The following is a 14,797-nucleotide window of genomic DNA, read 5'->3' on the forward strand; positions in this document are numbered from 1 at the left end:
AAATGTTCCATGTGCACTTGAAAAGAATGTATATTCTATTTTTGGGGGGTGTAAAGCTCTGAAAATATCCACCAAATCTAGTTTTTCTATTGTAGTATTTAATTTCTCTGTTGCCTTGTTTATTTTCTGTCTGGAAGATCTGTCTAGTGATGTTAATGCAGTGTTAAAATCTCCAACTATGATTGCATTCCCATCAGTATCCCCCTTTATCTCTGTTAGTAATTCTTGTATGTACTTAGGTGCTCCTATATTGGGTGCATATATATTAACGAGTGTAATGTCTTCATTTTATATCACTCCTTTAATCATTATAAAATGTCCTTCTTTATCTTTCTTTATGGCCTTTGTTTTAAAGTCTATTTTGTCTGAAATCAATACTGCAACACCTGCTTTTTTGGCTTTTCCATTTGCATGAAATATCCTTTTCCATCCTTTCACTCTCAATCTATATGTGTCCTTCTCCCTAAAGTGGGTCTCCTGTATGCAGCATATTGAAAGTTCTTGCTTTATTATCCACTCTGCCACTCTATGTCTTTTGACTGGAGCATTTAGTCCATTAACATTTACAGTAATTAATAATAGTTGTGTGTTTATTGCCATTTTGAACTTATCTTTGCAGTTGAATTGGTATTTCCTCTTTGTTCTTTTCTTCTTCCTTTTGTGGCTTGGTAATTTTCCTTTGTATTATCATGGATTTTATTTAATTTTTGTGACTGCTTTGTAAGTTTTTGGCTTGTGGTTACCCTTTGTTGTAAATCTATTGGCCCATTACTATAACTGTTTTTATTAAAGTGATAGTAACATGATTCAAACCCATCCTACCGAGAACAAAAAATTTAAAAAAGAAAGAAAGAAAGAAAGAAAGAAAGAAAGAAAGAAAGAAAGAAAGAAAGAAAGAAAAATTCTGTATTTCCCTGCCTTCCTCTCCTCAATCTCAATGATTTGTATGTCTTCTTTTATAATTTTGTGTTTATTTTATTTGTAATTCTTGAGTTATCACCTTTCCAGTTGTGAGTTTCTCATTTTTGTAACTTTTCTATTTAGAGTAGACCTTTGAATATTTCTTTAAGCATGGATTTAGTGTTACTAAACTCCTGCAGCTTTTCCTTGTCTGTGAAATTCTTTATCTTTCCTTCTATCCTAAAGGATAGCCTTGCTGGATAAAGTATCCTAGGCTGCCTTTTTTTTTTCATTCAGGACTTTGAATATATCTTGCCACTCCCTTGTGGCCTGTAGTGTTTGTGTAGAGAAATCAGCTGAGAGTCTTATGGGGGTTCCCTTGTAACTTACTCTTTGCTTTTCTCTTGCTGCCTTTAGAATCATTTCTTTATCCTTGACTTTGGGCATCTTGATTATGATATATCTTGGTGTGGGTCTATTTGGGTTCTTCTTGTTTTGGACCCTCTGAGCCTCCTGTACTTGGATATCTGATTCCTTCTTTAAGTTTGGGAAGTTTTCAGTCATGATTTCTTCAAAAACCTTTTCAATCCCCTTTGATCTTTCTTCCCCTTCTGAGACCCCTATTATGCGAAGATTGGCACACTTCATATTACCCCATAGGTCCCTTATGCTATTTTCTTTTGTTTTTATTTGTTTATCTTGTTGCTTTTCTGATTGAGTGCTTTGTATTGTCCTTTCTTGTAGGTCACTAATTCGTTCCTCTGCATTATCTAGTCGGTTTTGCACAGCTTTTAGGTCATTCCTCATCTCAGTCAATGAGTTTACCCATTCTACTTGGCTCTTCTTTATAGCTTCAATTTTATTTTTGACATGTTTTATATCTCTAAACACTATCTCTTTTAGTTCCTTCAGCACTTTGATCACTCCCTTTTGAAATCTTGATCTAGTAGGCTATCGATGTCCATTTCATTGATCGTTCTTTCAGGGGTTTTCTCTTGTTCTTTTAGTTGGGAATGGTTTCTCTGCTTCTTCTTCTTGCTCATATGTCTCTGGTACTGTGGTTTATGGAGTATCAGTTATCTATTGTGGTCCTTAAAGGAGTTTATTTATTTATCTAACTATTTCCTATGTAGGAATAAAACTTGAGAAGTGAAAAAAAAAAAGGAGAGAGAGAGAAAGAGAATTTTAAAAGAAGGGAGAAAAAAAGGTTTGAAAACAGTGTATAATCAATTATAGAAGCGCAGTTTGAATCGTACTAGCTTTTGAGTTGAGACGTCTTTTTTTCCCCCTAAAATCCCTTAAAAGAAGGAAAAAAGATCCAAGAACGATATTTGAAACCTATTTATAATCTATAACAGGAGATCAAGACCAAAAGAAATGAAAATGAAATCAGATGGATTTTGTTTTTAAGAAAATAATAGTAATATAACTAATTTAACAGAAAATTTAAAAGGGAATTAAAACTAGAAGCATATACAAATGTTTAGAAAGGAGAAATTTAAAAGGTAACAGAAAATAGAACAGATTTAAAAAAAGATAAAATAAAGAGGTATTTTAAGAGAAGGGAGGAAAAAAAGGCCTGAAAATAGTTTCTAGTCAATTATAGAAGGGCTTGAATTAGACTAGCATTCGAATTGAGATTTTTTTAAAAACCCTCAAAAAAACTAAAAGGAAAAAGATCCAAAAGTGACAGCTGAAACCCATTTACAATCAACAAAAGGCGATCAAACCCAAAAGAAATGAAAATGCAATCAAGTGGATTCTCTTTAAAAACCAATAATGTAACTACTTTAAGAGAAATACCCCAAAAGAATCAAAACTAGAAGCACACACAATTGTCTAGAAGGAAAAATTCAAAAAGGAACTAAAACTGGAAGCATACACAACCTTCCAGAAATTATAATTCCAAAAGGTAATATAAAATATAATAGACAAAAAAAAATATGATAAAGAGAAAATTCTGAAAAAGGGGAGGGGGAAAAAAAGACCTGAAAACAGCGTACAATGAATCACTTAAGAGTAAATTGAAGCAGAATAGCAATGGGGTTGAGAAGTCTCCCAAAAAGCTCCAAAATAGGACAAAAGTGGAGAAAAACACATTTGAAACCTGTGTACAATCAACAACAGGCGATCAAAACCAAGAGAGAGAAAAATGACACGACGTGGATCTTTGAGAATAACAATCATAGCATTTTAAAAGCAAAATTCAAAAGGGACCAAAACTGGGAGGATACAACTGTTTAAAAAGCAAAAATCAAAAAGATAACAGAGAATTCAATAGGCAAAAACAAATCAAAAATAGTAAAAAACTAAAAATGGAAGGGGGTGTTTTCCTGGAGACTGTGTGCTCTTAATGAGAAGTCTTTGTGTCTTCGCCCTGTTCAGAGCTCCGCTTGTTGTTTCCCGAGGCCCTCTGTTGGCGCCCTCGTCTGTGCTGCTCCCAGTGCCTGTGGGCAAGCAGATCGCGCCCCCTCCTAGCACAGAGTTACTGTGGGAAAGGATAGGGGCCACCCACAGTCTCCCGGCGCAGGTCGCTGCACAGCTCCGCGCCACCGCACGCTCTGACCCAGGTTGGCACTCTGCAGGCGGGCCCCAGGAAGACTGTGGAACAGCCCCGCCCCTACTCTGTGTCCAAACTCAGCTCCTTATTTGTTCTGGTGGTGCGAACTTTGCGAGGCACCAGGGCGGAAGGATCCTATCTGATTCGGACTGTAAACAAGTCACTGTCTCGCCTCCGAGGCTGCCAAGCCCCCAGGCTCGGACTCAGGTTTCACCCCCGCCCCCACCTGGGTGCCAAGTGCTGGAGGATATGGTGGCTACGCTTGAGCCCCGCGTCTCATTGCTGAAAATCTTCCCTGGGTTTTCAGAGATGGAGGTATACACCCTTCCCCCCAGGACACATCAGTCGGTGCTGTTTCATGGAGGGCCCAGGTTGTTCTGCCCTATGCACCTACTCATCCACGTTGTGTAGCCCCTGCAATTTCCCGGGGCTGCCTCAGCGCAGCCGTCCCCATCCTCCGCCCAGCTCACGTGGCCTGTCCCGGCCCCCAGCTCCCCCAGGTCCTGGCTGGAGTCTCGGGCTGGATGCCTCAGGGACTCTCTGTGCCATTTCAACCCAGTTCTGTCAGTCAAGGGCTGCTCCGTACAGATTCGAGCCTCAGAGGCTCCCCCTCCATTCCCTGGCTCCTCCGTTGGAAAGGGGAGACCCAGCGAACAATGAGCGCTAGTCCTCCTTTTCCGCTCCCTCCCCGTGGGACTGGTCCCGCACTGTTTTGCATTTTCGTCTTACTTTTTCTTTTTCCTTTTTCCTACCAAATTTTTGGCGTCTTCTGTCTTTTGAAGAGGACAGTGTTCTGTTGGAGTTCCACAGGTGCTCTGGTTGGCTGAGTGGGTCTGTAGACGTGAGTCTTGGTGTGTCTGTGGGAGAGGGTGAGCTACGTGCTTCCTACTACTCCACCGTCTTGGCCTCTGGTCAAGTATTCTTTTTTTAAACATATATTTTTTATTGATGTATAGTCAGTTTACAAGTTGTGTCAGTTTCTGATGTACAGCATAAAGTTTCAGTCATACATGAACATACATATATTTGTATTCATATTTGTTTTCACCATAAGTTACTATAAAATATTGAATACAGTTTCCTGTGCTATACAGTATAAACTTGTTGTTTATCTACTTTATATGTATTAATTAGTATCTGCAAATCCTGAACTCTCAATTTATCCCCCTCCCTGTAACCATAAGCTTGTTTTCTATGTCTGTGAATCTGTTAATGTTTTGTAAATGAGTTTGTCTCATTTTTTTTTTAAGATTCCACATATAAGTAATATCATCTGGTATTTTTCTTTCTCTTTGTGGCTTATTTCACTTAGAATGACATTCTCCAGGTCCATCCATGTTGCTGCAAATGGCATTATTTTATTATTTATTATGGCTGACTAGTACTCCATTGTAGAAATATACCGCAGCTTCTTTATCCAGCCATCTGTTGATGGACATTGAGGTTGTTTCCATGTCTTGGCTATTGTAAATTGTGCTGCTATGGACATTGGGGTGCATGTATCTTTTTGTATTAAGATTCTCTCTGGATATATGCCCAGGAATGAGATTGCTGGATCATATGGTAAGTCTATTTTTAGTCTTTTGAGGAATCTCCGTACTGTTTTCCATAATGACTGTACCAAATTACATTCCCACCTGCAATGTAGGAAGGTTCCCTTTTCTCCACAGCCTCTCCAGCATTTATCCTTTTGTGAACTTTTGAATGATGGCCATTATGACTGGTGTAAGGTGATACCTCATTGTAGTTTTGATTTGCATTTCTCTGATTAATGATACTGAGCATTTTTTCATGTGCCTATTGGCCATTTGTATGTCTTCATTAGAAAATTGCTTGTTTAGGTCTTCTGCTCATTTTTGGATTGGGTTTTTTTTTTTTGTTTTTTTTTTGGTCATTAAGTTGTATGAGCTGTTTATATATTCTGGAAATTAAGCCCTTGTCAGTCTCAGCTTTTGCAAATATTTTCTCCCATTCCATAGTTTGTCTTTTTTGTTTTGCTTATGGTTTCCTTTGCTGTGCAAAAGCTTATAAGCTTAATTAAGTCCCATTTGTTTCTATTTGCTTTTATTTCTTTTGCCTGAGTAGACTTACCTAGGATTATGTTGCTGACATTTATGTCAAATAATGTTTTGCCTATGTTTTCTTCTAAGAGGTTTACAGCGTCTTATCTTATGTTTAAGTCTTTAAGCCATTTTGAATTTATTTTCGTATATAGTTTGAGGGAGTAGTCTAACTTAATTGATTTACATGCTGCTATCCAGTTTTCTCAACACCATTTGCTGAAGAGACTGTCTTTACTCCGTTGTATGTTCTTGCCTTCTTTGTCGAAGATTAATTGACCAAAAGTCTGTCGGTTTTTTTCTGGGCTCTCTATTCTGTTCCATTGATCTATATGTCTGTTTTTGTACCAATACCTTGCTGTTTTGATTACTGTAGCTCTTTAGTATTGCCTGTCGTCTGGGAAGGTCATTCCTCCAGCTTCATTCTTTTTCTTCAATATTGCTTTCGTAATTCTGGGTCTTTTGTGATTCCGTATAACTTTTAGGATTATTTGTTCTAGTTCTGTGAAAAATGTCCTGAATAATTTGATAGGGATTGCATTAAATCTGTAGATTGCTTTGGGTAGTATGGCCATTTTAACAGTATTAATTTTTCTCATCCAAGAACATGGGATATCTTCCATTTCTTTGTCATCTTTAATTTCCTTAGTCAAAGTTTTGTAGTTCTCCATGTATAAGTCTTTCACTTCCTTGGTTAGATTTATTCCTAAGTATTTTATTATTTTAGATGTAATTTTAAAAGGGATTGTTTCTTTACTTTCCTTTTCTGATATTTCATTGTTAGTGTAAAGAAATTCCACTGATTTCTTTCTGTTAATTTTGTATCCTGCTACCTTGATTAATTCATTTATCAGCTCCATTAGCTTTTGTGTGGGGCCTTTAGGGTTTTCTATATATAGTATCATGTCTTTGGCATATAGTGACAATATTACCTCTTATCTTCCAATTTGGACCCCTTTTATTTCTTTTTCTTGTCTAATTGCTATGGCTAGAACTTCCAATACTCTATTGAATAGAAGTTGAGAGTGGACATCCTTGTCTGTTCCAGATTTTAGCGGGAAAGCTTTCAGCTTTTCACCATTCAGTATTATGCTGACTGTAGGTTTGTCATAAATAGCTTTTATTATGTTGAGATATGTCCCCTCTCTACCCACTTTGGTTAGCGTTTTTATTGTAAATTGGTGTTGAATTTTATCAAATGCTTTTTCTGCATGTATTGAGATAATCACGTGATTTTTGTCCTTTTTCTTGTTGATGTAGTGCATCATGTTGATTGATTTGCTTATGTTCAACCATCGTTGTGTCCCTGGGATGAACCCAACTTGATCATGGTGTATAATCTTTTTTATCTGTTGTTGGATTCTGTTTGCTAATATTTTGTTGAGCATTTTTGCATCTTTATTGATCAACGATATTGGCCTGTAATTTTCCTTTTTTGTAATGTCTTTGTCTGTCTTTAGTTTCATGGAGATGGTGGTTCACAGAATGAGTTTGGGAGTGTTACCTCCTCTTCAGTCTTTTGGAAGAGTTTGAGAAGGATTGGTATGAGGTCTTATTGTATGTTTGATAGAATTCCCCAGTGAAGCCATCTGGTCCTGGGCTTTTGTTTGTAGGGAGGTTTTTTTTGCTGATTCTATTCTACTCCTAGTGATTGGTCTGTTCATATGATCTGTTTCTTCTTGATTTAGTTTAGTTGAACTGTATGTTTCTAGAAACTTGTCTATTTCTTCTGAGTTTTCCAATTTATTGCTATATAGTTGTTCATAGTATTCTCTTATGATTTTTTTTTTGTATTTCTATGGTGGTGTTTGTAATTTCTCCATTCTCATTTCTTATTTTGTTTGTGTCCTCTTTTTTCTTCTTGATGAGCCAATCCAGAGGTTTGTCAATTTTGTTTACTCTTTCAAGAAACCAGCTCTTGGTTTGATTGATTTTTTTCCATTTTTTTTTTTAAATCTCTATTTCATTTATTTCCTCCTTGATCTTTATTCTTTCTTTCCTTATGCTGATTTTAGGTTTTATTGGTTCTTCTTTTTCTAAATCTTTTAGATGGTAGGTTAGGCTATTTATTTGAGATTGTTCTTGTTTTTTGTATCACCGTGAACTTCCCTCTTAGGACTGCTTTTGCTGCATCTCATAGATTTTGTGTGGTTGTGTTTTCATTGTCATTTGTCTCAAGGAGTTTTTAATTTCTTCTTTGATTTCATTGTTCACCCACTGGGTTTTTTAGTAGCATGTTGTTTAGTCTCCATGCTGTCATTTTTCTCTCTCTCTCTCTTTTTTTTTTTTGTATGTGGTTGATTTGTAGTTTCATGCTATTGTGGTCAGAGAAGATGCTTGAAATAATTTCTTCCCTCTTAAATTTATTGAGGCTGCTTTTGTGACCCAGTATGTGGTCTGTCTTAGAGAATGTCCCCTGAGCACTTGAAAAGAATGTATATTTTGTTTTTGGGGAGATATAATGTCCTAAAAATATCAACTAAGTCCTACTATTCTATTGTGTCATTTAGTATCTCTGTTGCCTTATTGATCTTCTGTCTGGAAGACCTGTCCAATGATGTTAGTGGGGTGTTAAAGTCTCCTACTATGATTGTATTCCCATCAATTTCTCCCTAACAGAGAATTTCTTATGTCTGCTAGTATTTGTTTTATATATTTAGATGCTCTTATTTTGGGTACATATATGTTAAGGAGTGTAATATCCCCATTTTGTATTGCTCCTTTGATCATTACATAGTGTCCTTCTTTATCTTTCCTTATGGCCTTTTTTTAAAAGTCTATTTTGTCTGATATCAGTATTGCTACTCCCACTTTCTTGTCATTCCATTTGCATGAAATATCTTTTTCCATTCTCTCACTTTCAATCCATATTATGTGTGTCCTTCACTCTAAAATGGGTCTCTGGCTTGAATCTAGGTCTGGGGATCGCAGGTACCCTCCATTTCCCTTAGTTATGTTTGCCAAAAGGTTACCACTTTCTCTTTTGAACCTTGGAAGTTCCTCTTTTGTCCCTGCTGACCTCCTGGCTGGAGAGGGGGCGTCCCGGCATGAGGGTGCTTCTTCCATACTGCTCCCTCCCTGCAGGACTGGTTCTGCACCAATTTTTCTTATTTTCTGCCTCCCCGCCTCTGTTTTTTCTCTTACTAGATTTTGTGAGAATCCTCCTGTATTTTGAAGAGAGAGACACTCTGCCAGAGTTCAGTAGGTGTTCTGTGCAATTCAGTGGGTTTGTAGATGTAATTCTTGGTGTATTCTTGAGATAGGGTGAGTTGTGAGTCTCTTTACACTGCCATCTTGGCACCTCCCCTCAAAAAGTATTCTTTTTAAACTATTGGGGAAGAAAGTTAGCTTTCTTACAGTTGATCTCAATTCAATTCAATAAATCTTGACTAAGTCTTCTAGATCTAAGGAATGCACTTTTCTAGGTAGGTTTTGGAGTCCACATCTGGCCTCAAGGACTAGTGTCTTAGAAGTTTTACAAAAGTGGATGCAGAACATGTGTGCATTTATATATACATAACAATAAATATCTGTTGAAGAATTGTGATTGGATGGTGAAAGCACACACACGAAAAAGCTTGATTTTCCACACTGATGTTATTTTCAGTTTCATGGGAGCAAAGGCATCAGGTCACAGTGCATGTGCCCTGATATGATCTGTCATTTTTGGGAGATGGAGAAGCTTTTCACATTGTTGAAGTCGTGTCCAAACCACACTTCTGATCCTTCATGTTGCTTTCTATCTTTCCAGCGTCTTGTGGAGGCTGCAGAAGAAGCACACCTGAAACATGAATTTGATGCAGACTTGCAGGTAACTGATTATACTGTTGAATTAAATTATCTTTTGTGTTGGCTGCTGAAGGAGATACATAGGTGTAGTCGAATTTCAGAGGTTTGGAGAGAAGGCTTTTGTGACAGTGGTACAGGGTTGAACTAAATGTGCCCATTTCTTGACAAGACAGGATGACAATCTTCAACCATTTTCTACCATGCCAGTTACAACGGGTGATAACATACTCATATGCATTTCTGAGGGAGTTAATCAGTCAACTGACAGTAATCATCAGAGCTCTTAATAGTAAATTGATAAGATAGATGGCAGAATATATCTAAAGCCCTCTTGCATGACTGCATTTTAAGTGACAGTGTTGATGTGGATCAAACCTTGAATTGACTGTTAATTATATTTAAAAATTAAATCATTCACAGACCTGGTATTTGACCATCTTCTTAGTAAACTTCTTGTAGTGGATCCCATACCTAATCATGGTACACGATTGAGAAGGATTTTAATGCTGTCATGTATATAGAAAATACAAGAAACAGCAAAAAGTGCATTGAATAATACTTAGAGGTTCCTTTGGATCCCTCCAGAGAGAAATTTTATCTGTATTGTCATTTTGAGTTTGTGATTTTTCCTCACTGCTACGAAAACAGAAGTGACTCTTACTCCTTAAGTCTGTGCTTTGCTAGGACATATCTCTTTTAGTGCCATGTGGTCACAATGAGGGGATAATGTTTATTTTGCTATGCTTTCATTTATATGGAAAAGATAAGACAGTCATAAATCTTTAAGCACAAAAGAAGATAGTGATTCTAAAGATAGCCTTTGGCTGTGAGTCTGTTCCTGGATATACCTCTTGTCATCACTCCCATATATATTTTTTTTGCCTTGTGGGTAAAAGAATGCACATTCAAATGGGATAATAGAAGAAAGTTTAATAAAGAGAATATTTACAAATGTATGGTAAGAGAAACCAACTAGCAATGGTGTTGTATCCAAGGGCAAGCCACACTCTTGGCCTGAAGGAACAAGGGGAGGGAGTGGTTTATAGAACCCAGGGAGATTAACTATATGGAAATGGTACTTGATAGAGGGATACAGCTATCCGTGATGAGCTGGTAAGAGTGAAAGTTGGGATGGAAGATACCCCAATAACTGTCTCTAGCCTTCTGATCTCTTGCTGTTACCCATCATTGGCTGAACTCAAGTTCAGGGTTTGGATGGAAAAGGGGGAAGAATGGGTCTGGAAGGGAAACCAAATATCAAGCCCACTATCTGGAGGTCATTTTCAGTCCTAACTCCCAACATAGGAAACAAATAGAACTGAGAATGTAGCAAGCACGAGAGGTTCTGGGGGAGGTGGAGAAGCCCTGGGCGCTGTTGGTAACATTTGGAGAGGAGTAGGAAGCCAGCCTAGCAGTTTGAGCAAAGCTACAAGAGAAAGGGCAGAGGAGTCAGCCGAAAATAGTAAGAAGCACCTTGCCTTCCTGCAACCACGCCTGCCTGGCAGTTCCAGGAAGATCCAGAGGACATTTGTTAGCCACATTTGTCTTTAGTATGCCTTGTCTTTAGACGGTTTGGGCTTCTTAGAGTGGACTGGAAGGGATTTAATGGAAACATCAGGAAGCATCTTTTTAAGTGTGAAGATTGTAAGGACCTCTTCAACATATTGCCAAGGGAACTCTCTCCCTTTCCTCAGGAGTTCCAGAAGCTTCTTCAGGAATATTCTGGTTGTAAATGACAGAAACTTAACTCAAATCAACTAAAATTAGATAAGAATCCATGAATGTACTCTGATAATAAATAAACAGACAAATAGATAAATATATAAATAAGAGAAGGGAAAGCTCTTACAGTAGAATGCCAACTACTAAATATAGAAGAAATTATGGAGTTAGAATATTATGGTAATAATTGATTCAGGCAAGAATCTTCAATGGATGCTAAAACTAGCATGTAAAAGTTTGATGATGAATAGGACTTTGACAGTCTTGAAGTATCTGCCAACAAGTTACTGATTAATTACAAAGGGAAAAATAGCAATTTTATTATGGGTAAACCCAGCAGACACCATCTTAAACAGGTAATCAAAGTTAATGTCACAATAATGACACAAAGTGACAAAATGCCTTCAGAAGTGATGACCAGGAAGAATACAACATCACTTATGTAGAATTCTTGTCCAAATGTTTAATCTGAATCTAATCATGATAAAACATGATAAAGTCTGGATTGTGAAACATTAAAGGACGTTAAAGACACATGACAACTAAATGAAACATGTGATCCTAAATTCAATCTGGAACCAGAAACAAAGATTTGAATATGGAATGTGCCTTAGATAATAATATTGTATCAATGTTGAATTTCCTGATTTTGACCCTTGAATGATGCTTATGCAAGAGAGTGTTCTTGTTCTGAGGATTTTATGGATCAAACATTTGGATCCATTGGTCCAACAGGAAGGAGTGAGTTCACAAGAGAGTGAAAAAGATTATTGGAAGTCAGGACTCTCAGCAAATCTGGTCTTTATAGAGTCAATTTTATTGTGAGATTATTTAGACGTCTACAAAAGGTAACTGGGTGACAGAAGGAATGATTTAATTGACTTAAGGGACCATTTATCCTTCAGTTGAGGAAAAATGTTTTGTGCTTTAGCTCAGCTAACTTAGAGACACTCTTTTTTTGTCCATCGGAAGCTATTGGTATTTTCCAAGAGTGTTCTGACTTCCTTTCTATGATTGAAACTTGGCAATAAAATTCTGGTGTAGCACACTGATTCCCTTTTCAAATGTGGTGAGGGAAACATGAATGCAGCATGGATATCTCTCTTGAAAAAAATGGAGACTGAGAGAATGGGTCTCTGGAGTCTTACAGTTTTTGTTCTCTTGGGAACAAAGAAGGGGGTGCCCAGGTTTTCCTTCCCAGTTATCTGTTCTGTATAAGTACAAGACGAATGGCAGAGGCTACAGTTGTGGGCTAGCACAGAGTGGATGTTGAAGTAATCTGTCAGTATTGCAGAGTGTCATTTACTATCTGGATCTCAGACTGCAACAGAATCTTCTCTGGGTCAAAGTGAACCATGTACACTTTTGTGGAAACCTGGAAAGGAGACAACTTTGAGAAAATGGATATTCGTTGAAGAATGTGTGTCTGCTTAAATGAAGGTTTTGAACTGTGAAGCACTGATACTGTTAACAGCTTGGGTGTCAGCTGCCTTGCTGTTATTGGGGTAGCAGGTCTGTGTATAGGCTCTGAGTTTATTGCTCACTGTCCGTTAGAGCTGATCAGTTGTTAATCTGGGTTCCTCTGACCTCTTGCCAACCCCTGCCAGTTCACTGTTTTTATCAAAAAATGGGCTACCATCTGCTCACCATGAAATAATGCTAGGAAGTCCCTGTACTACTAGCTCAGGGAGGGCAGAGGGAGCTGGGAGTCTGTTTTCTTACAGAAAAAAAATGTTTCTGTGAAATTTCCTAAACTGTGTAACTTCAAGTTATGTAGTTTTAACCTTCCCCTTGACCCTACTACCAAAATAGAAAAGAGATGCTGGATCTGCCTTCTTTCATTTTAGATTGCAGTCTTCACGTCTTTGCACCATCATGTGATTTAAAAGTGAAGAATTTGTTTTTTGTTGATAGAATCATCAAAAATTACCAAAAGAAAGTCATGCCTCCTTTCTCGTCAAGATTTTATTTTCCATTTAAATTTCATCTTACAGTTTTTCCAGAGGTTCTACCTTTTCCTTATGGGCTTATATTCTTGACATTGGTAATCCCCTCTGTAGGTCCTTAAATATGGCACTATATTGTTAGTTCTTAACAAAAACTATGTTGGAGCAAGAGGCAAAATACAGCCTCTGAAGGGTCTCATATGTGAACAACCCACAATGCAGTGTCCTCCACACAAGCCAGAGCTCCCTGGGTTCATTGGCTAGAAAACTTCCTTGTGGACACTGGTGTTGGTTTAGCCCTTTGGCTTGTCCCCCTTTAGATGTCCTATGGACTCCAGATTGGCCGCCTCTTAGTTTTGTTCTTTATTCCCTGATATTTCCATTTGGACAGTTTTCAGTTAGAATTGATGCAAACAGTTGCCTTAAATGATATCTTCCCTTTTTTTCATTGCTTGCTTTGAATTAACATAGGTTTTTTAATGTAAAGCACATATGAGATTGATAATTATAATGAAAACAGTTAAACTCTTAATTATCACATATTATTATTTTAGCTTTTCATTCTCATCATTTTGATGGCTAAACCTAACTTGAGGCAAGGGTGGGGTGGCTGGGGGTGGACTCTAGCCCTGATTATCCTAGTTTTTGGTGAATTTCCAGAAAACTAGGTCTACACATGTCATATAACTCAGAGAGAAGCCTTCTCTTACTCTTTCTTTTTGGGTTTTTCCACTGGTAGCGAAGAAGAAAAAAACTCCTTTTGACAGTTTACTTAAAAACCTGCTTATCTTTGAACTGCAAACATATTTTCTTTGGAAGCTGTCTTAAATAAGTGGCAATTGCACAGCACTTGTGCACAGTGGGAAAAAAAAGGAAGATTGTGGTTTTGAATTGTGTATCCTGTGGAAGCCTTTTTCATTACAGTTTTCTATAATTATTTTTCTTTGTTGTTTTGTAAGTGGTAGGTAAAAAAGAACCCTGGTGTCATTCAGAAGGATAACTAAGAGTGAGTGGAAAGGGACTGGGGGGATGCAGAGTGTCCTGAACATCCTCTCCTGGTCATTGCCGAGCTGCTGTCACCCATTGTGCACACATAATGTCCTGACTTTAGAGTTGGGGTGAGGGGTTTGGATTGGAAGGGATGTAGAGACCACTGATAGGAAATCTCAGAGGTGGAATGACTTGTGATACTTGCTAGAGCAGCTTCCTCCATCCTGTCACCACTGCCTGTTGCTTTTGGAGGCTTGTGTTGAAGGAGATCCAGGAGAGGAGAGAGGGGTGGCTCTGGAGCCCCAGCATCTCCTTTAGAACATCTGACACCATCCACTGGGAGAAGGAAGCTTTCTTTGGAAGGATTAGGAAGGACATCCAGCAGACAGCGGAGCAGAGCTGTCCTTTTCCTGACAGTGTTTCCCTGTTGGCAAGCGGGGCTTTGCCCTGGGGAAAAACTGTATGTTAACATAGTGTAGGAGAGCAAAGGACAGGTTTAGCAGAAGTGCTTCCTAAGTGAAGGAAATGACTATCCTCACGAGATTTCTCATGTATTCCTGTCAAGCCCCGATCCATCCTTGTCTTCTTGGACTGAGGGAGGGGTTGAGCTCCTTGCTGAGGGAGGAGTTTAAGCACAAAAGACCCAAATCCCAGAATTAGATATATAATTAGAATTTTTTCTAGAGATAGCTCATTGACTTTTGTGCAATAGACAAGAAAGATAGGGTTCACATCTATGGGAGAAATAAATGAAAAGAGAAGGGAATTTTCACACTTTTGTATTAAAATAAGTCCCTTTTTTCTGATCTAACTTATGAAAGCATGCTTTT

At 37.9% G+C, this 14,797-nt stretch overlaps 1 protein-coding gene across 1 annotated transcript in view; it reads left to right on the top strand.

Moving 5' to 3' along the window:
* CACNA2D3 (calcium voltage-gated channel auxiliary subunit alpha2delta 3) overlaps positions 1-14,797 on the top strand; it is a 778,957-nt gene that overhangs the window by 228,096 nt on the left and 536,064 nt on the right. The window contains exon 4 of the mRNA XM_072941510.1: positions 9,272-9,331. Coding sequence (XP_072797611.1) covers positions 9,272-9,331 — 60 coding nt within the window. The remainder of the gene's footprint in view (positions 1-9,271; positions 9,332-14,797) is intronic.

The sequence above is a fragment of the Vicugna pacos genome, chromosome 17, assembly GCF_048564905.1.
Source record: "Vicugna pacos chromosome 17, VicPac4, whole genome shotgun sequence".
NCBI lineage: Eukaryota > Metazoa > Chordata > Mammalia > Artiodactyla > Camelidae > Vicugna > Vicugna pacos.